This window comes from Taurulus bubalis, assembly GCF_910589615.1.
Source record: "Taurulus bubalis genome assembly, chromosome: 5".
NCBI classification, from domain to species: Eukaryota; Metazoa; Chordata; class Actinopteri; order Perciformes; family Cottidae; genus Taurulus; species Taurulus bubalis.
This window is the reverse complement of record NC_136593.1, coordinates 17334023-17357781: the sequence shown is the minus strand read 5'-3', so window position 1 is coordinate 17357781 and position 23759 is coordinate 17334023. Positions and strand designations below refer to the sequence as shown.

The following is a 23759-nucleotide window of genomic DNA, read 5'->3' as shown; positions in this document are numbered from 1 at the left end:
CCTGGCGCTCCACACTATAAATACAGTGCCATTGCATCCCTCCTCCCAACACACACACACACACACACACACACACACACACATGGCTTTGGGAGAAATAGTAAGGACCACATTGACTTCACTGGGCAGTCCAGATCATCTCCACCCTGAGGATTGTGGGAAGCTGAGAGTAATGTGGGTTTGATTCTAGAAGGCCTTGAGAAGACCAGAGCGGTATGCGGACCGCTCCGGTCTTCTCCCCGTCCGCCTGCCGGTTTCATACACAGAGGCCGGACACCACTGTCAGGGACGAGCCTTTGGCTGGAGGAGAAGGGAGAAGAAGAAAAACACTATATTAAAATTAGTCTTTTTTTCTTTACATTAGAAACTTTTATCAAAGTTTTTGAATAAAGCTTAAAATGTCAGTCCCAATATTTGATGACGTTGTACCCTTAAAAACAAAAATCTTAATGTGTTCATTGGACTAATTTACTTTGAACTATTTTTTTATTTCATTAATTTAGCTTTCTTTAATGAATACAACTTGTCCACTGCATGCCTCCCTTTGTCGGCAGAAAGTAAGAGCAAACAGTTTTTTGACTGCAGTAAAAATGAAAGAAGAATTGTTTGTTAGATTAAAAACTTATGAATTTTTTTAATTATTACAGTTTTGTTTCTTTCTACAGTAAATTCGAACCTTTGGTAATGTTTGCATCACACGTGTCTGAAACAAACCTGTGCAGCAGCCACTCAAATCTAATTCTAGAAATAGTGTAATACTGACAATATTACTGTATCCCATCTGTACCTGTAAATGTGCAGAAATACTTGGTTCAAAGAAAGAAAGACATGCAGAAAAAAAGAAAATGCGCAGCATCCAGATTTAGAGCGTAACAACTGAAGGTTTGCAGCTTCCAACTATTCGGTACAGCCCTAGTTAAAATAGTTATAAAGTAATCTATTTAGTAGTTCTTTGCTAAAATATTGACTGCTTTAAAAGTAACACATTCTAGGTTAAAAGTTCAAAGGGTTGTAATTGTGCAATTCACCATTTTGTACGTCGATGTTACGTAGTGGTGGAAAACCCCTAAACTCATGAAACAAAAAGGTCCCAATGGTTTGAATGTCTGTAGTGGATGCGCATCGGTCTCATAATATGGAACGAAAACCCCTAGAACTGGCTCACTGCCACACTGTCATGGCTTACTGGAACACAAATGTAAAACAGAGCTGAGAGGAGACATTTATCTCCACTTTAAAACATTTTTAAAACCCACCTGATGTAGATGGGAGTTGTTTGGTAAACCTGGCGTCCCTGGAATACTTCGCCCATGTTTCCCATGGATGTTGTTAATGGCGGGTGACTTGGCCACTTTGGGTCTTCCTGGTCCAGGTCCCACACCACCACCTCCTCCTCCCCCACCACCACCACCACCACCACTACTATTAATGCCGCTGGAGGCAGGAGAGCTTTTGCGCTTCTTGCCCTCCAGGCGCCCGTCTGTGGAGTGGTGGCTGAAGTTGGTGTGGTGGTCAGATGAGGACAAGGACTGGTGGTGGACAAAGGGTCCCAGGGAAAGTGTCGAGTCACTGCTGTTCATCACTACGCTCATGCGCTTGATGGATTCTGCAGGGCTGCCCGAGGCAGGACCTCGTGCTGGCGGGCCTGAGGAGCCGCCTGCTGAACCTCCAGAAGGCTCCGCCTTGAGGCTGAGTGAGTTAGTCCGCACAGTGGGGCCACAGTTAAGCCCCACGCTGTGGACTCCGCTGTGGGAGGAAGATAACGATGATGACGACGAAGGACCTAATGAGCCATGGTGGTAGGTGCTCCCTGAGCTGCCAACATTCGTACAGTTCTTCTTGAAAGGGGAGGTGGAGGAAGAGTAGATGGCATTAGAAGAGGAGGATTCAGAGGGTCCATGGGATGAAGAGAGTATGGAGCTGTTCTTTCTCTTCTTCCCCGAGCTGAAGCTTGTGTTGCTACTGTTGGCTCCACCACTGACCCCACCAATGGAGTTGGGGATGAAGGGTGTAGAGGAGCCAGAGGAGATCTCCTTGGGCTTGAAGGATGACGACGACTTGGTAGTGCTGCTGCTGGAGGAACGGGACTTAAGTGCCCGGCCCGAGGCGAGGGAAGGAGCTGAAGAAGAGGAGGACGACAAGTGGACTGAAGGCATCTGCGGCGACGAAGACACTTGTCGGGCCTGCGTAATGCCGTAGGCCGGGTGCTCGGCCCCGCCCTGTGGGGAGCTGCGGGCATTTAAGGTGGTCCCATATGAGAGCACAGACTTACCCTCGTACGACTGGCTATAAGGAGTCTGGGGCAAGGTGGCAGGGGGGCCCAGGAAGCCTGAAGAGGGGGTGCTACCGTGGGAATTTGTGCTTGTCCTATGGGAAGGTGCAACGGAGGAGGAGTTCTCCAAGGCCAAGGGGATTTTCCTGCAACAAGGAACGATATCATTCATTTGCAACGACTTTTAACAGTTCAAGAATGCTTCCTGTAAAAAGGCGGCTAATTATTACGTGCTTCGGCCATAATTAAATCTGGACACACTTACTTCCACATCTGAGAGTTAACGTGTTTGTCCATCATTGTGGTTAGGGCACATCGCACTTTGTCCCATCGCCTGTCAAAGGAGTAGCAACCTCTCCCCAACAGGCGACTTCCAAATGTACAGTACTGGGAACAGAGAGCAGGTACCAACTATCAGGATATATACATCAATCATGAAAAGCAAATTCACATGTCTGTGAAATCTGAAACAAATGAGGAATTATCTTTTAAAAATCTTCAATCCTTCCTCAGAAAAAGTTGTTGCATGGCCAAACAGAGACCAGTATGGTTGGGTGCACTTACAGCTGCCGGTCGAGGGTGATAACCTGAATAGTGACAGTCCAGTTTGTCAGCGCTGTCCTCCCGCTCCTCATTCTCTCCCTCGTCGCTGGAGGGGCGAGAAAACCCATCGGGCGCCGTATGGGCATGGTGCGGTGACTCGTGGACGACTGCAGGGTCTCCGGGGGTACCACCTCCGTGACTGCTGTTTAGTCTGATGGACAGATAATGAGAGAATCAACCAAAATGTGTCAAATGCGTGATTGTAACTGTTTGTTTCACTTCTCAGTAATCGCAGTAGTTTGTCAGGTGTGACTACACGCTCTGTGTGTGTGTGTGTGTGTGTGTGTGTGTGTGTGTGTGTGTGTGTGTGTGTGTGTGTGTGTGTGTGTGTGTGTGTGTGTGTGTGTGTGTGTGTGTGTGTGTGTGTGTGTGTGTGTATATATATATATATATATATATATATATATATATATATATATATATATATATATAAAAACTAAATGAAATACAAGAACAGAACTGGTGCAGGACATACCGTGGAAGACCAGGGCTGTGAAATTTGGGTTTGCAGAGTGGCAAAGGCTTAGTGGCGTCTGGGGCAGGGCCGTTGCCATGAGCGACCTGGTGAGCGTCATGGGCAGCAGCGAGGTGGGAGGAGGGGTGAGGGTCCCTGAGAGAGGCGTTTTGCTGGGAATGGGGTTGGTGGAGCTCTCTCTCCTTCTCCTTCTCCCTTGTTCGGTTCTTGTGCTCTGCCAGCAATGTGTCAAAGCGCTTCCTCCGCCCTGGCACCGCCCTCCGCTGGCTTAAGGAATGTGTCTGGTGGGACATTAGAAAAGGTCAAAAGGTCAGAATCAATGTTTTGGGAGGTGGGTCTGTTTGGGTTTCAGTCTCATGATGGAATTCATTTATATTTAATCCAATGTTAATGTGTTGAGATTAAGGCATGTGTGGCACATCATCCTTTAAAAAAAACTGGTAATATTCTATGTGTTTATTATCATCAACAAATGCCATATAAAATGGTCAACATCAACAATGCCATAGAATGCTATCATTGTCCAAAATACATTAAAGGGCCACAACGTGATCACTGGCTTGTAAACTTCTCTGCTGTGAGTCAAAGCCAGAAGGACAGAGGACTGAAGGAATGATAGTATCTGATGTCCGTGGTCTTCATTTTTCATAAACGTCACTCAGAAATGTCATTAATTAATTTAATCTTTTAGATTTGTTTCCAGTGAGATATTAATTACTTTCTAAAGTGACTTTGCTGTGACACTGCTCACCTTGCATGTTAGGGATCTTGTGCATTGTTTCCGAGTGGTTATATCCACAACGCCACAGTGGACATCTGCATTGAACTCCCGTTCTGAAGGCATAGGAGAGGAGTGAGGGAGGAGAACATTGTTACTTGGATACATTGTGACAAATCAACTGTTCTAAAACTTGCTGAACTGCAAGCTGTGTTTGGTAAAATATTCATCTGAGATGAGTCATGGTCTTTTAAGCTGATGGTCGTGACGTTGTGAAGACAGGTAGCTGTTCTAATTGGTAACTTTCAGAGTTTTTTTCTTCTTTTCTTTACTTTAATCCCTGTAGTAAATATCCTGATATATTGTGAGTAAAACGTGCAATATGCTCTATAGATGTTTGTTGTCATCAACTAAATACATTACAGTTCTTTACACGATGGGATTTCATATAAAGAACAAGTCTTGTGCTGTGCAAGATTAAGAAAGATGAGAGAAAACAAAACATTTTAGGCAAGGACAGAAATATGTTGTATGAGACAGTATAAAAATACTGTACATCATAATCTAAACTGCATTCATAAATCCGACCTAACAATAACAAAACTGGAAGAGCAGCTTCACTTCATTTCCTCTCCAACTGACCTGTCACTTTCTTGTTAAGGTGGCGTCTGCTACTGGCACTGCTGCTGCTGTCCTGCTTCTTGTCTGAGAGGACTGAGAGGTGACCCTTGCCGTTGGGAATCGGACCCGGGGCCAGTAATGGAGGCTTTGGTATGGAGGGACAGTTAAGGCCTGGTTTAAGGGCTGAGGATGAGGAGGAGGTGGTGATGGTGGTAGTGTTGGAGCTCACAGTGGTGCTAGAGGAGGATGTAGAGGAGGATGAGGGGGCGGCTGGCGCAGATGGAGCCTGCACCAGCTTAGCTGACGAGTCCACCCTCAGATGCATCTTCTCCACCTTGACAGCCGGGGTGAGGCTGGAAGAGAAGGTTACAGAGATGAAGAGCGCAGCAAGGAGGAAGCTGAGAGTTAGAAACACGGAGCCAGTGAGAAATGTATGGTAAGAGACAGATGTGTACGTATGGAGGGGGCTGGGAGGACAAAACAAAAATCTATATGATCCATTAGGTATCACAGACTGTGGTAATAAAAAAAAAAGATTAAAAACAGGTGTCAAAATATATGACTTTTCTGACCTATCCGGAGCACAGACCCTGGACGAAATAAGAGATTTTAATAATAATGCCACCATACTGCACTTACAACTCTTCTTCATTTAGACTGCAGCCTGTTAAATAAGAAGGAACATTTTAAACACAGGTGGAGTTATCAAAGACTACGACTATAAAGATACAGAGTGGTGTTTCTTTGGCCGAGTGTAAATGTATAAAACACCAGGCAACAGCCAAGATGTTTTTTCCCCCCACCAAATTAACATTAATCAATTACAGCTGAGTAAATATTAAAGGCAACAGTTGTTATAACAGCAGGGAATTGAAAAATCGGTGGCTTCAACTTTTATATTGATACAAAGACGATTAACTGTTCAGCCCTAGTCTTAGTGTATACCGGAAAATTGCACACTTTACTGCAAATGTTACACAGAGGAACTTACATTTTATCCAGCTGGGGTGTCCTGAAGGGTGCAAAGGGGGTTCTTCGCGGAATGCCTGGCAGCTTCTCTTTGGCTGGTTTGAGGAGTTTGGGATTGGAGGAGGAGGACACTGAAGATCCAGCGGCGGAAGGTCGGCTCAGGATGCCTCCACTTGCCAGTCCAGCTACAGACCCCGAGCCCAGCCCAGGCCCGAGTCCACTTGCGCCGGTCCTGTTCCTGCCCGACACGGGGAAGGGGGCGGTGGAGGCTGGCTTGCTGACCGAACTGTGTCTTCTCTCTGGAGCGACAGTACAAACCAGGTTGGCATTAACACACAATAATTAACTAAATTAGATGATCAGGGTGAGGTAAAGCTTTGACCCAGCACTATAACCGAATCATGTAAATGGGAAAATGTAGCAATAATTGGGCCACAGGTCAGGAGAAAAAGGTAAGACACTTGGGAAGGTAGAAATCTTCCTTTGACAGTAGTTAGCAGGCTACCTTAACAACAAATAAGCAGCATTTGTGATTCATGCAGCCAACAGGTCAGAACTTCATTTCCTGCTTGAGCTTCGAACAACCTAGACCGTGCAAACTGATAAAAGGCAGTATGACAGCAGAAAAGGTTATGGTGATACTGAGATGTGGATGGAAAGCCAAAAATAGATGAACGGGACAATATTTTCATTACTAAGTGCTTGCATCCAAAACTAAATATATTTTTCCTCTGAAAAGAAATTGAAGTAGGAACCATGGTTTCCAAACATAATCGAACATGCTGCGAAGCGAGTTCACCCACAATAATCACAGCAGCGTTTGGGTTTTCAAAAGACGCTCTCGCTATTTTCAGTAACGGCATACAACAATGAAATAGCACACTCAAAATAACATTATTGACATTATCACTGCAGCTCCTAGAGACTAGACTTTCATTCAGAGAGAGTGAGCGAGAGCAACATGTCATATGCAGGAAACCATGGCCACTGGAGGAGAAAACAAAAGGCATCACATTATGCATTGCTATACCCGTAGCTAGCTAAAAACATCAGATTTTAGCACTCATATTTTCGCACCCTATGTTGTTAAGAGGTTCAATTGATGTTGGGACAAGTTAGCTGTTGGCAAGCTAATGTTCCCTATGCGTTAGTAAGCTAATGTGGTTTGCTCAGGCGCTGGCAAAGATTAAGCTGCAAAGCTTTCAGGTTTCTCCATATTCCACTATAAAACAAGGTGCATGCATACTGAAATATGGTTAGTCTAAAATTGACATTTGGACAAAATGCGTGCCTATTGAGCGCCAGGATCACCAGTTATCCTATTTTTTGATGCATCACATAATATTGCCTGTATCCTCTATTGTTTTCTGAGGCTAAGTCCACACTACTATGCTTCCATTTTAAAAAGCATATCTTTTGCTATATTTACGCCGAGCGTCCACACTACTCCGGAGTTTAAGAGCACCAAAAATAAAGGAATTGAGAAGCGCTACCAAATGCTGGGTACATTTGAAAACTCAACAGGCGGCACAGTTTTGGGGTTCTTTACCCTGTTGGTAGTGCATTCCAGCACAAAAGCAGGCACCTTCACACTATACAAAGTCAATGATAGTAATAAACTGTTTTCCCTCCAGTGTGAGCAGGACTTAATTGTGCTCTGTCTCTATACAGACAGACACAGAGAGACAGAGAGAGGCAAAGAGCGAGAGAGACAGAGACAGAGAAGAGCTAAGGAGAAATTAGCCACCGAAGGTCAACTTGACCTAGTTCGAGAGAGACGCATGGGCAAAATGATGAAGAACGACGAAAAACACGACCTTTGCGCAAACATACAGTGAATAAAAGAGGATTCAGCTTCAGGAGCACAGAAATGTTTTCATATAAATAATCTGTGTCAGCAGCTAGCTAGCGTGGCGAGTTGTGGACCTGGTTAGCTCAGCTTTTACTGGGCTATATCCATGGAGGGGCAGGGTACCGGGCCGTGGGCAAAAGCTCAGCAGGTTATCTGCAAACAAGTGTGTTGCTGCAGAAACTGTGTTTCAGGGATGCAAACACACATGCATGGGCACGGAGATGCCACTCCTCATTTACCTCAGCCTTCAAAACACACACACCTTCAAACTGAATAGCCTTCTTCCAATTTCCCTTTTCAAGCAGGGAAAAAAATGTCCTCTTATATAAAGGCCCGGCCCGTCTCTACACACCCATTCCCTCCCTCCAGCCCACTCGTCTTCCCCTGCCGTCTTGTCTCGGTCATAGTCAACACCGCACAAAATCACACCAGGAAACCACAGCGTGACACTCTGTGCTCTGTCGACAAATAACTACACTGGGAAGAAAAGCGAGACAACACCAGCGGAAGAATAGAAGCAGAGCGTGGAGTGGAGGAAAACAAAAACAGTAGACACAAGGAATAGGAAGAGCTGTAATATCCTCTTTCACACGGTTAGTTGGCTCAGTGCTAAGGGGAATCCCTGGCTGTTTGATGGCCTTACTACCATCTCAGCAAGCAACCATGTTCCAGCCGTTGCATGAGCCGACCTCTGTGTAACAATAACCCTGTTCTTCTGGTCAAAATAACAAACACTATGGTTAGTTTACTTGCCATCTCAGCTAAAAGGTGCATGATCCCATAATGTGCGTTTCAGCCAAGGCAATGTGTGTGTGTGTAAGCAGAGCTGTGAGGAGACAAGGCTTTGTTCCACTAGTTCATAAGCGAATGCATAAAACAGCAGTAGAGCTTGGTACTTCCCGTTCTGCGGTGAGCATCACCCCTGCTGGGATCAGCCTCAGCTGAGAGGCACAAACACCTCACGGAAGACAGATGGGCTCAAAGAAGCATGCTAACATCATATTGATACCATCTCAATGGTGCTGAGATCAGCGCCTTTGCCCCGTGTTAACGACTCATGAGGTCTTCCTATAATGACATTAGAGGGAGATAGACATTAGCATTGCCACATAGTTTTACTTATATTAATACCGTTCCTGTGTGGGACGGAAACAATTAGTCAATTGAAAGAAAATGACTCACCAATTATTAATGTTTAAGTAATCTATCAAACAAAAAACAGCAATCATTATCGGATTCTAGCCTTGCCATTTTGGAGATTTGCTACTTTACACAGTTATATATATATATATATATATATATATATATATATATATATATATATATATATATATATATATATATATATATATATATATAAAAATAAGACTTCTGAAGACTTCACATTAAATTATGGGAATCTGTGATTTTCTACTATTTTCTAGATTCATCTAAAATGAATAGTCACATTATTCGATAATAATAATAAAAAAGAATTAGCACCAGCTCTTTTGTGGTGCTTACAACTACTACTTGGATGGATTAAAAAGAGGCACCGATAGCCGTTTATTTAGCACTTTGCATAACTAGTGCAGTGCTCGTTGAAAACATGCCAACTCAGAGGGAGCCGAATGCTCGGCCTGTGTTGTTGCTGCCTGCAGCTTTCTTAATAAACGCTCATACAAACAACTTCACCCTCAACACTGCACTTCCTTGAGTCCTCAGCAGTACACCTTTCATGACATAGTTGCGTCACACACCCAAGTTGCCATGAAATACAAACTGGTTCACAGGAAAAGAAACACTGAGGGCTGCCTTTAGGCAAGGTAGGCCACTGCCTGGGGCCACCCCCCGACTAGGGCCTCAAACAGCTATCGATTTATTATAATGTTAAGATGTGGAAAATATTGAATGTTGTTAGTATCCAAAGAGAGAAAAAATTGTAATACTATATTCACCTAACATAATTGTTTTACTAGTTGCATTGCAGATTCAGATTTGACTCGCACAATATAATTAAAATATAATTAAAAACATAATGCATCATCATTCATAAATCTATCCAGCATCAACGAATTAACAGCTCCACCTTTAACAGACATAAAGTACATTTAAGTACATTGTGCTGATAATGTCTCTTTTTCACTTTTCACTTGACGTAAACATTTGATGCAGTATAATAGTAATAGTTTTACTTCAGGGAAAAAAGTTTGGAGTAGGCCTACTTCTACCACTGCCAACACCAACATTCCCAGTCAGAGAAAGAATGAAGACTAGAGAGAGACAGCGCTGTTAAGATATGCAAACAACATACCCACATACAGAGACTCCTTGCTTTACAGTTAGATTCAATCTATACATTAATTCAGGAGCATACAAGTGATGGTAAACAATTATAATGATTAGAGATGCATCAATCTACCAGATTGTGCATTCTGGATTCACAACACAACCCTGTTAAAGATGTGCGGCAGCCACCTGCTGGGATTTTGTCAGTACTGTTTTACTGCATAGGCACTTTAATGCCCTCCAATGTCTGTCTAGTTCTTATTTTTTTAAATCCCCATGCAGGTATGACAACTAAACTGCACCAGTCATGAGTAAAAGTCTGTTCTAGACAGGCTTGTTTCAGTCTATATCGTTTAGCAGTGTGGGAGGAACCGTCTCTTTAAATATTGTTATAGTGGCCAGGACAGTTCCAATGGGAGCCATGTGTCGTTATACCCCCCTCTGGTGGCTGACCTCGGCAACTGTAACTGCTGTCGCACTTTCATGGGGATTGCACACCGCTGACAGGAACAAAAACCCAACAATTTAGGACCAAAAAAAGAACCAAACCATAAGGAGAGAATGTTATCAGATGTGTGATTCAGATGCTGGCAGTCAGAATGTAGCGATGGGATAAAAACTGGTGCACATAAGGGTCGAAGCCATCACCTCACTCTCACATGAACAGACTTTAACACATCACGTGATCTTAAATTTACTTAATTTACAAAGATCAATAAACACTCTTACGTTAAAACTGCGAGCCTTACATGGCAGGACATGGTAGATGTCACTCTCACAAAGATCGTTTCAGGAAAATGAGATTGTGAGCGAACAGACAGCTTATTTATTTCAGCAACTGTGGGCGTTTGTGAACTTGCCGTTAACACCGTCAAGTTTAAAGAGATCCACAGTGATGCAGTCACTCTATTTACGGATCTATAATTCATCCACTTACTCTCGCATTTTATTCAAAGGATCCAGCTTAACTACCAAGTGTGCGCGCGCGAACACACACGTAGCAGCAGAACTAGAAATCTTATCCGGCCAATGTATGTTTAAAAAAAATACTGCGAAGACCGATAGAGCCGCATCAAATATTAACAGGGGAATTGTAAACACACACACACACACACACACACACACACACACACACACACACACACACACACACACACACACACACACACACACACGAGACAGTGAGTTAAATAAATTAATAAATTTAAAGTCTGCGCCTTCCGATCTCGGGTTACTGCGTGGAGAAGGAAAAGTGGTGGGGGAAAAACAAAGGCGGAGGGAGAAGTGATACCATAGAGTGTGCTGATGTGTGAAATATCACCACCAGCCATGAAGTGGTATATGGTTCTTACAGATGAAGACTACTTTGTCACATTTCTTCTTTCCACTACGGTGGACATTCACTCACTCTTCTTGTGTGTGGGTTATCGATACAATTCAGAGACTCTTAAAGCTAAATCTAAATGGTGTGAGCATAAAAAATTACTCTGAATATATGCATGCCTATTCATGCAAGTGTGTGCATGACTCTTACCGTAGTGTGCTTGGAAGGCCTGGGGCTTGACTACCTGGCCGCAGTGGTTGCACATCACCAGGTAGAAGTCATCCTGTGCGGGGCATTTGCCAAATATGGGCATGTCTGTACACAGGGGTAGAATGAAGCAGACAGGAGACAGGTCAAGGAGAGACAAATAAAATAGACTTACATTCACCTGGCGCTCCAGTTGGCACCAGCCTGACTCTTCATTGAAACATCCAGCATTTGTTGTCATAACACTGTAAGAGCTCAAGATAGGGTAACTTCGCATTAATAGCATACCATCAAAAATGAAACTTAGTCATGTCCTGGATATAATGAATGTTCACATCATTGCGTTGCACAATACACATGAAAATGCATACATTTAAAGATTTTGTAGAGTGTAGAGCAAACAAAGTCTGCACATGCCAATTCTCATCACGACAAAGTCCCCACGCCTTATAAAGAACGTCCCAATGATAAGGAGCAGGAAAGAAAGAAATCTAAAGGTTTCCCGCCGTCAAAGAATGAACGCCACAAACACAGCACATGCAAAATGTATGTAGTACAACGCGTGGATGATTTGTGACCATCAGAAAGGAATCAAATTGAATACGTTATCCTCCTCATGCTGCCTGTGTTGTTCATCTACTGAGTGACTTCTCCCATCTTTAATGTTAACGTTGGCAGTCTCGCAAAGGCAAAAGACCTTGTTTATACTGCAACTAAATAATATCAAAGAAAACAAACAATCTAAACAATCAAATAGAGCAGCAACACTTTGTCAATTAGTGAACAAACACAACAGAAATCTGCAACTTTTGAGAACAGACGATTAATTGTTGGACTCACTTTGTTGTATGTGCTAGTATACAGAGTATCGTTGGGTTTTGGACCATTAGTCAGACTAAACAAGGAATTTTAACTCATCACCTTGGGCTTTAAAATATTATGATGGACATTCCCATAAAAAAAAAATCTCACTGTAGTGAGAAAACCGATTAATTATAGAAATAATCATTATTTGAAGTCCAACGATCAAAACAGAGATATTTTGGTTTTCATATCAAAGTCTGTCAAGTTATAAAAGTTCCATTTCGCAGTGAGGTCTATATGTTTAAAATCCATTACAACAACATATTCCAAGCCACGAATGAGATCCCAATCTCATGAGCCAGGACTCATCTGAAACCGCCTCCCCTCAAACCAGCTCATGCTTAACACAAGACGGCATTATGGAGTAACAATTTAAATGTGGACGCACACAAAAGGGTCATAAACCTGAAAACCTTTTGACAACTCATAGCAGTGCCTCACGATCAAAAAACAAAAGCACAAGCAGCATGACTTCCAAAGTCTGCAGCTCCGGCATCTCGAGTCAACAGATTGTACAAACCAAGCATCGCACTTCACACGGCACTCGAGGGCCAACGGAGGGAAGTGCCACCACTCACCAGAATTTGATCAAAATGTACCCTGGCACACAGAACCAGAAACCACCTAATTAGGAGGCTGATTAAGAGATTTGCCTGTGGCGTTATGATGAGATGAGCAGAAGACGGGACACAAGAGGAGAGAAGTGGAGCCCCTGTTCAATATGTACTCCACCAGGGCCGTCAAGGGTTCTCCAAACATCGCTAGACGAGTCTGGAAGGGATGAGGGCCATTAAGCAAAGCCCATTTAAAAAAAAAAAAAAGGGCCAACCTGGTGGGATTCCCTGTCAGTGAGGTCAGTGGCAGTCTTGTGTGGATGAATTGACAAGCCTGATGCTACTTAATGCATGTCAATTGTCTGAAGCCACTCTGCTAAGTGTCTCCTTCAACAGCCGTGGAGCGAAAAGACTTATTTTCACAGCGGCGGATGTCTGCCAAGGAAAAAAGGCAAATGCCTTCACTTACTGGACAAAGGCATGTCAATTATATAGAGCTTGAGTTGGAAAGCACACTGCTGACACCCCTGTCCACAAGCAAGGGTCGGACTACTATTAACAGAGAACAAGTGCAGAAATGTGATGCGGAGGGCAGTACTCGCTGGTTGCCACTTGCATAAGCCATTTAAGCAGAAGTTGGAAGCTGGCCGGAGTTCTGTGAAACTTCTTGGTTCTACATATCTGTATTAATCCAACCCTCTCAATGAGCCAGTCTCCTGTACCAGCAGCAGATTTAAGTTATAATGAGAGAGCACGAGTGCGCCATGTATTCTCCATTAAAACTCTGTTTAAAACTTCTCTCGGATCCTTTATTGAAACAGGCCGAGAACTGTGGCGTCCAACAAGCTAACCACATTTCCTTGCTTGATCAATAGCAAGGTCAAACGAAACTCATTCTCAAACTGCTGTAGTTGTTCACTTGGAGCGTTCTCCAAACGAGTTGCTCGACTATAAAAAAAAAAGAAAAGAAAAGAAAAAACAGCCCGGCTAGATCGCCTGCCCACTCTGCATTCAACGCACTTGCAACGACTGAACTGTACCGCTGAAATGGCCCGACTTGAAAAGTGGTCCAACGCCACCGTGTCTGCCCCATTCTCAATCTCCATTTTCTTCTTGTGCAAGGAGGAGATGAAAAGGAGAGAGAGAGAAAGAGAGAGTGTGAGAGAGAGGGAGAAAAGAAAGGAAGTCACTATGGAGGAGAAAGAGACAAAAAAAAAAAAACGGCTGAGCAAACCCAGGAAAGGATATATAGCGTGGAGAGAAAAAAAACACAGAGAGAGAAAGAGAGCAGAGAAACAGGCCGAGGCGTCGGTAAGACAAAGCGAGAGAGAGCCGAGGAAGAGAAAGAGAGCCTGTGAGCACGAGACGGAGGAAGAGAATGAGAGTCCAGTTAATCTCAGCATCCTCCTCCGTGGCAGTGATGAATGATCTAGGTGGAATAGCAGCAGCTCTTGCTGCCTCTGAGCTGAACACACGCTGGCTGAATCTGACCTGTGGCTGACACTGGCACTACATTTCCCAGCTTCCCTGACTGGGAAATGCATTTTTTTTTAATGCAACGCAGAAGATGAGTTGATTCATCATTCATTAATTAATTCCCATACATTTTTTTTGTTTTTTTTACAATGTGTTAATCATCCATGTGTGTTAGAATGGCGGTTACACCACAGGAGGAATCTGGTGGTGAGTCATGGCGGAGAGGTGTAGTCATCCACTTGTAATACCCCAACTACACACACACACACACACACACACACACACACACACACACACACACACACACACACACACACACACACACACACACACACACTATAACATTCTATGAACTGTGAGCAGCATTTGTTGATCAGACTCATGACACAAACAAGAGACACCAACGGACGCCGTTACATGATAGAGACATTTTTTGAGCCACTCGCATGTCAAATTACCTCAACATGTCCCATTTTAGAAGACCATTAAGACTCTCTGCTTTCTTCTTTTGAACAAACAATCTCATCCACTTATTTTTTTTAAAAAGCAGACATGTCTTCAGGTGAATCGCCACCTTAATGCATCTCACACCATTTCGTATGAAATATGAAAGCTCTATTTTTCTTGCCATTGGGAGCCTCGAGGTAGTGTCATTGACCTTGTGCAGTGGTCTTAGGGTATGCACACAACGCACATTGTTGACCCATGCAACGTTAGACAAGTGCCCTGTCAAGTAGTCGGCAATTAACCCTTTACTATACAGCAACACATGGAGAGGGGAAAAGACTAAAGACGAAATCTAGACACACTGATGACATCAAAAGTGTGGGCCAAATCATGTTACAAAATGAAGTGTGGTATCTTTTGTTATGGTCATTCCTCATTAAGCTATAACTTCAGACAGATGCCCGGTTCCCGCAAATGCATTATTAGACAGCATAAAAGTGTGCCTCCAAAGTGTTGGACAAATCAGTCTCCAAACGGTGTTCTATATTAAGAGTCACCAAAGTCCAAAAACCGTCAAATTAAGTGAGAATTAATCACACCACAGTGATCGCCTTGTTGTTGCCTGTAGAATTAATGAAGGTGTTGAGTGCCATTGTATCTGCCAAATTGTACACACAAATAGATTTATAGAAGAAGAAGAAAAAAACAACGGAGAACAAATCTATTTTTAATCTACACTAAATTCTGAAATACAGCTCAAAGAAAAGGATGCATGTTAATCTTGTTGTCCGAATAGCTGATATGAGCGTCCCATGACAACAAGGTCACATTTGATGTGCCGTGTGTCTTTGAGCAATCGGTAAAAATCCCTTGCGATTAGAAGTAGCTTTGGATGTGGAAGACAGCTCATGACATTTAGCAAAGCAGGAAACCTTTCATTAAACTTTATTGAGCTTGGCTTCAAACTACAATCACTGCGTCACTGTAGTACCAACGTTTGTTCATCATTCATTTATTAAATGAACTGGCTTTTAACTCATAATGTCAACTTGCTCATTCTAATGTCAGCCTGAGAGCTTGGTGAGCCTGGAAAACAGTGCACGATTCCGGATGTATAATTAAACAAGGTGCCAGTTTATTGTTGGAACAATTTACCTTTGTAGTGAGGTTGCTCTAAATCCAGGCCTGATAGCAGGACAAATCAGCGAACGCTAAACAAGACGTTTCCAAAAATAAAATTGCAGTTCAAAATGCTCTGAAACATCAATCTGTGGCTCAGAAGCCAGATTATGAGTGTTTTTGATGTTGATGGTTTTATCATCACCTTTGTCAAATGATGTCCTTTCTCTTACTTCTGTCATGACTGCATCTTTCCCGGTACTGTAACCCAATATATATATATATATATATATATATATATATATATATATATATATATATATATATATATATATATATATATATATATATATATATATATATATTCATCAGCTAAAAGAGAAACGTCCTGGCATAACCTTAGATTATAGTTACTAGCAGGAACATATTCATGTTATCATATCAAAGCAGTCTGGTTGTTGTTGTTTTGTTTTTTTATCCAGCATGATGGCAGGCATAACGTTTACATTTATCTGGTCTGAATAATTCCAGAATTGAGATGACATGCTGGTTGGTGGGCACGTGCTTAAAGAGACATTAAGAAGATATCTTAAATTCAGCATTTTGTTCAAATTTCTTACAATATTTCTCTAAATATGTGCGAACAAAACATTAATGTTTGTCACATGTTGTGTGTAAGCAGCTTGTGAAATAGGAGCAAGCCATATTGTAACTTCATACCATTCAAATCCCAGCTATGGCTAAGAGGGGCTTTTACAACAACAACAACAAATAATAACCACAAATGCTGTTTTAACAGACATTTTCATTTGGGGTTCTTGCTTTGAGAAACCATCAAGTTGTACTCGAATTATTATCTTTAAAAAGGATTACTACCCTTTAAGTTGTGAACGCAACACACCCTGCTGTTGTTTTTAAGAGACACGTGAAATGCGTTCGTATATACACACACACACACACAACTGGTAGAAATGTGGATGATGAACAATGAAGTCTATTAAATGCATTCTCCAATCGTTATATGAAACTGTTGTCACTATGTTTGGGCCTATACCCAAGAACAGCGAGTCTAAGTTGTTAACCGTGAAGTTATTTCAGGGGCAGATGTAAATGCCAACAACCACACGAATAATAGACACGTTTCACTTATTGTATCCGGTTGTCCAGTCAATTCATGCCGCGCATTGATTTACAGTAGGTTTACGTTTTGGCTGAACGACGCGTGTTAAGTGTTTGAATCCATGTGCATGTGCAACCCTCCAGAACCAAAATACACCTTTGGCCCTAGAGAGAGAGAAAAAGAAACACTCACCTTCTCTGCACAAACGCATGGCTTCACGATTTTTCCCGAAGTCTTTGAAACTTTCCTCCGATTCGGCACCTGAAAAATGAGACGACCAGACAGACAAATAAATAGTTGCACTTGCTTGCCTGTTCGTGCTGTTGCTACCAGTAGCGTTTCTTCGTATTCCACCAAAAAAAACTGCATGCAATCGGCCAAAAAAAAAAAAAAAAAAAGGACAGGACTGGCAACTGTCGCGCTCTACCTCGTTTCCTCGCGCACATTCGGGACGCTGGGGGACTCACCGTCGTTGCCGTTGAGTTTGGCGGCGTCGACCCAGTTGCTCCACGGCTGTCCCAGCATTATTTCTGGACTAGGCAAGGATCTCCGCTCCGCAACAGTCGCCATTGCTGTGGAGCCTTCTCCCCGCTGGATCTGCTGCTGCTGCTTCAGCTGCTGCCTGGCCGCTCGGCGCTGCTCCCCCCTGACGTCATCCTCGGCCCTTTCCGACATTCTTTCCGCTACAATGTAACGACACGAGAGTCAGCATTGGTAGCGCTCGGGATAGGAGGACTTTTTCACTGATTGACACGGGCACACGCGTGTTGTTTCACCGCACCCGCCCTTAAAAAACATTTTTTTTTTTTTTTAAACGAACCTCTACGTGTAGACACTTAACAAGCAACAATTACAAAGCTTATACAGCATATGCCATACAGTGTACTGAATTAACTGGCAGTTTATATAAAAGGGGTGTCTGGGTTCCTGACTTGTTAGCTTCAATTCCTTTTACATGCAATGCATCTCAACTATTTCGCTTGGTAGTTAAAGCTAAACCGTGATTAATAAATACGATATGCACATAGTTAGGGTGGCTACACAGCGATACACAGTAGCATTACATGATTTATATGAATATATATATATATATATATATATATATATATATATATATATATATATATATATATATATATATAAATATAAATAAATATGATACAGTGTAACATAGTACAGCGGCATACAGCCCAGTATCCAGCTGCTTTGGATATTTATTACAATGCTGGGACACCAGTGTATGCCTGTTTACAGTCTACCATACATATGTAACATCACATCTTGCAATGACACTTTTATGGGGCCAAATATAAAATGTCTCACTTTTTGTTAAGAAAAAGAAAGCATGTAGAAATCTAAAACATATCAGCATATTAATGCACAACGAAAATTCAATCTTCACATTTTTCACCAACATTAACCAACAAATATGTCTAACAACATTTTGAAGATGTGCTGTTCAATACATAAACTTACCATCAGTGTAAACCTATGATGTGTAGCATGCTTCACATGTAGATATTAACAATTAAAACCACACACAAGAATATAATAGTAGAAACATATTTACAGATAAGTTGATTTGATCTTCATGGACGATGGATCCGTAACTCTTATTTTGTCATTGAAGTCAAATCCGACTCAAATTATATTGCTTAAAAAAATCTATGAAAGTGTTTGGTTGAACAGATTCCCTTGTAGCTGCTAAACTTTAAAGAAACCGAAGTCAGTTAACCACAGCCAAGTAGTCTTGACTTTCACTTTCAAAATGATACCTGTGCGACCTACCCCAATGATGCATATACAATATACACACAACAGACAAAAGCTGACAAGCAAGAAAACAAGAAATGGAGGAACTTTCTTTGCCTTGACACTGATAACATTTAGTATAGCGACGGATTCATATAAAATATGAATGACGTAGTGGTTGATTCTATGCAACTACTTATTTTCCATCTAAAATCATCAGAAATGCTGAAGACACAGACACCAATTTGACATTAAAAAACAAAGCCAATTTGAAAAATCTGAAAAAAAAATCCTCCAAATAAATGATAGCAAAGTACAATAAATTCCCATTTGGCATGCTCCCTGAAGAGCCTTGAGCAGCAATGACCTTAGCCAGTTACTCATTATAGGTGTACAGTTCAGAAACTTGTCTTTGCCTTTGGGCAAACACAAAATATAGGAATTCAAATTAAGACGCATGTCCTGAACATGTTGCCATTATCTCATAGAAAAAAAAAGTTTAAACTTTATTACCTTAAGTCTCTGTCTTTATTGTATGCCTATACACCAGTCTCAAATCATCCCATTGTATCAAAGTGCTTCAAACTATATAAACACTCCAGACTCGACTATTGACTCGAGCCAAATATGTTCATACTACGAGGATGTTGAGTTTCAGAATGCAGATACAGGAACACATTCCTGCCCACGACAATAACACTTTACAATAAGTCACCTCTTGCCAGATCCTCTGTAGATTGATTAATCACTTCACACAATTCATATACTTACACATACATACTTTGCATTTTTGCACTTCTCTATTGTTTAAGTTGAATTTAATTTCCTATATTAATACATATATTAATACATACATACATACATACACATATATATATATATATATATATATATATATATATATATATATATATATATATATATATATATATATATATATATATACACATATATATATATATATATATATATATATATATATATATATATATATATTCATTCGCCATTCATTCGCCAACAACAGTGCCAGAGGTTCCCAGTCGCATACCTTTTCTCTTTACTTTTAGTACGTACTGAAGCTGACCTTACACAGTATGTACTTTTGCATGCAGTATGCATACAACTGGGACATACTATTGTCATAACATTTAGCCTTGAACCTGTCTTCTTGCTATATTTATCGTAGTTAGTAGCTCAAAATGTAAAGGGAAAAGGTTGTACGTCGTAGGCGACGTATCCTCCGCTGCACTTTAGATTGTGGTTCAGAACAGCCATGAAAGCAAGCATACTGCACTTGCATACTGAAAAATTACACAGAATGCTGTAGGTCTGGTGTATTTTTTGGCATACTGCATTTGACATACTATGTATTGGGTCATTCTAAATCTTTTTCAGGGATACTAAATAATATTGTATTATAGGTAATTGAACACACTCGTATTTTAATTGTCCACACAGTCTGAACATTTTGAAAAGCCCATGGAGATACATTACGAGTGCATCAAACATCTTGGGCGAGTTGGTCTGTCTGGAAAACCGCAAGGAATAGTTTGTATTGTTTTGATACTATACTATACAGTATACCAATACTATACAGATATAATTTGCAATACGTTAGAAAACAATGTCAACAGACGATACAGGGATTTGAAAGGGTTCTTCTCTATATAAATCAGTGGTATAAACAACTGTGCAAAATTTCCCACAATGACTCAAAACAACAATATTTTTACGAGGCATGCATTGAACATCTTTTTTCGCTGAATTGTGAAAATGACTCGTTTATACACAGCAAAAATTTAAGAAACCTTGTGGATGACATTTTTGGTATGTCATCTATTAATAACCAGCACTTAAGTTATGACAAAATGATGCGTTTGTACTAGTCCGTTACGATGAGTGGAAGTGGCTATGTCCGGGATTGGACCAGAAGTACATCTGTTTTTTTGTTTTTTAAAGCATTGCACATTTTTTCTTCATCTTTAACTTATACAAATAACAGGGTTTCCACTGTAGCCCCTTTTAGACAAGCACTGTAATCGCAGAAGGAATTTTTGTGTCCAGTGTATGATCCAGCACTCATTTTTATCATGACTACATGTATAGCTCTTAGTTTCTGATATCCACAAACAAGCCAACAATGTTTGGTTTGTTTGTGTTTTATTTTATTTTTTTAAGTAAGTGGGTTCTCTGGAAAACAAGTACTATACAATTGTTTAACTCCCGATACATTTTTAATTAACAACTGTAAACACCTGTAAACAGTATATAACTACTTGAGATTGTTGTATAGCTAAAGAAAACAGTAACTGTCAAAAGAAGTCATGAGAAGCTGTGAAATCTTACCTTGGCAAAATAAGAAAAAAGGAAGATAATTTTAACTCAATCAACCGATCCTCATCAGCTTTGGTGATCGTTGGCCGCCACACACACACTGGAGAGGAAGTCTGGAGAAAGACACACACCCACACCCACGCACACCCACGCACACACACCCCCACACACACACACACACACACACACACACACACCAGTATCAGGTTATTTGTTTGTTTTCCTGTTCCTTGATAAGAGTTATTCTTATTAAAGTTATGTTTAATCCTAAGGAAGGTAACGCTATCCTCCACGGGCCTCGTCGTGGAGTTCTTCGCCACTATGCAGTAAACAAAACCAGTAGGCGCAAGCCCTAACCACCCTGTCCAGCCCCGGAGCAATCCTTTTTAAACACTAAGATAGAAGAGACAGCTTCTGATTGTTTGTGTTGTCTTAACTGATGAAAGACAGTCATATTTTCATAGAGGTAGCAAATGACTTGCTAAAGGAAAACACAAAGCCACACAATGATAACTGGTCTATATGAATTACAACCGCTTACTTTACATTTGTTTTCATTTGCATGATACTTCAAAAGCTACTGATGAAGACAATGTCTGGGTTGTGTCCTGCATTTCCTTACCTTTAAATTATAAAGGATGCGCGATGTGGTTGAAAACAATGTCACAATAATAATATGAACTGATAAAGATTGTTTTTCTTCCAAAAATAAGCATAATCACATCATATAATTGACTGAGCTTAATTGCAATAAACTGGTCTGCTCATATCAAACAAAATTCATTGAGAATCAGCGGAAATTTGTATTTTGGACGACAGAATTGTGTACAACAAAAACATGCTATGATTGTTATCCCTACATAATTCCACTGAGAGTCAACACAAGATCACATTGGACTGGCACCCTGATACGTTTCTACATACACTGGCTATTACTAAGCCATTATAATGAATGCATTACACACTGTAACAGGGGTTCTTCCTAATAGCCTGCTGTATTACAATATATTCATGTCAACACGCGTGGCTTAGGCTGAATGCAATCGAGGTTGGGGCTCCAAAAAGAAAGTTTATCAACAAAAAAGTTCTGGCATAATTTCTTTAGTATCGAATAAGTTGTCGTTTCTAACTCTGCGAGCTAGCTGACATTAGCCCACCTCTACACATTACCACACTAACGGACGTTGGCCATTTGTGTCAGTAAAAGGAGAAGACTAAGCTAAACGTCGGTCGTAAATTCAACACGTGAAAAAAACAGACACAGGGTCTAGCGTGAGTTGTGTGATGAAAGCAGGCTCCGTCCAGTGTGGGTCTGTGACTGGCACAAACGTTACCAGGGAGCAGCGGTGGCTACATTAGCCTGCTAGCTGCAGCCTGTAGCCAGCCATGACTAGCGTTAGCGAGGAAGCTGGCAGGAGCCTGACAGCACAGCAGAAGTCATGAGGAGTCGTCACGGATCGACAACAAGTTCACTCTTACCGAGACTCTGGACGCTGGAGGCGCTGACGTGACACCAGGCAGATATATATCAACTGGATGAACTGGGCGAAGGAGACAGAAGACGGTGGGAAAGAGCGAGTGCAGTGCTCAGCCTCTGTGGAGGTCTTCACCTGGCGCTTCCATGTCTGTTTACCAGACTGCATTCTGGGACAGAGACGTCACTGCGCCCGACACGGCCGGCACGCACGCACACTGACGAGTTAAAGCGGGTCCTCCACCATCAAAGTATTTTTGCTATTATTTTCAATGGGAAATAACGGCATAAAGGTCCTGAGGTCAAGGAGGAGTCATATAAATCACTACACAGAATGAATTATGTTTGTTATTATTATTATTTTTTGCCATTTTATTCCTCAACTTAAACGTTTGATTTTGTAACTGAACTTTCTCCATGTTTTGTTTTATTTTGAGAACAACATAACATTTCAGCTGACTATATGATTGCCATTAAATACACCTGACACTAGTTAATTATGTTGCCAAGGCCTCAAATGTCAATTAAGTTGTTCTTTCGACTGTTGAAGAATTTAAATTAATGTATGTCTGCAGATCCATTGTATACTGTACATTTATGTGAAATAAAGGAAATGAAGGAGCTGCACACAACTAGAAATGGAAACTAAGTGTGGTTAAAAACAGCTCTGGAACACAAAAAACACAAAATAACTAATAATAGTAATAGTAAATGCTCATCAGTTGTACCACACATGTAATGTGCATTTTTAAGTTAAATGTTAATATTTCTAGGTGAAGTCGTGCTTCAAACTTTCACGTTATTTGGTCCTGTTCTACAAAAAAGGCTCACATAAAGATAACAAATACAGACCTTTTTTTAACAAAAGGTTTCACTTTGACCCTCCACAGTTTACATTTTGTGTGTATGTGTTTTTTGTAGCCATCATGTCCAGTTTTGCAGCTTTGTGTTATATCTTGATTTAGGCAATATTCTTATTTTTGAATGGGAGGATGACTTAAAGTATGTATAATGGCAGGGACACATGTTATCGAACTGTCAGAAGTGTGAAACACATAGAGAAAAGCAAAAACAAATAAAGAAGTGTGGGGTGGTAGTATTACGTTTTAAGATATAGTTTAACATTGAGGAATGAAAACAGAAAGCTTTGTTTGAGTTTTTAAAAGATTAATGAAGGTAATCCAGTTCAATTTTTTTTTCTGTGTTGCTTGTTTTTTTTTCCTGTGGCGGCACGGGGCAGTGTTTGCTTCCTCAAGCATAGTAGTTGGCAGAAATGTAACACCTGCCATTAAATATAACGAAGAAGAAGA

The 23759-nt window shown here is 41.2% G+C and overlaps 1 protein-coding gene across 1 annotated transcript; it reads right to left on the bottom strand.

Moving 5' to 3' along the window:
- Positions 1 to 249: 249 nt before the first annotated feature.
- atxn7 (ataxin 7) lies at positions 250 to 17564 on the bottom strand (the record flags this gene model as incomplete). The annotated part of the gene is made up of 11 exons (XM_079218945.1): positions 250 to 300; positions 1257 to 2418; positions 2538 to 2659; positions 2837 to 3026; positions 3351 to 3631; positions 4102 to 4184; positions 4711 to 5042; positions 5681 to 5957; positions 11313 to 11417; positions 17082 to 17150; positions 17357 to 17564. The coding sequence occupies 11 exons, from the start codon at positions 17562 to 17564 to the stop codon at positions 283 to 285; spliced, it is 2847 nt and encodes a 948-aa protein (XP_079075071.1). The 3' UTR covers positions 250 to 282.
- Positions 17565 to 23759: the final 6195 nt, after the last annotated feature.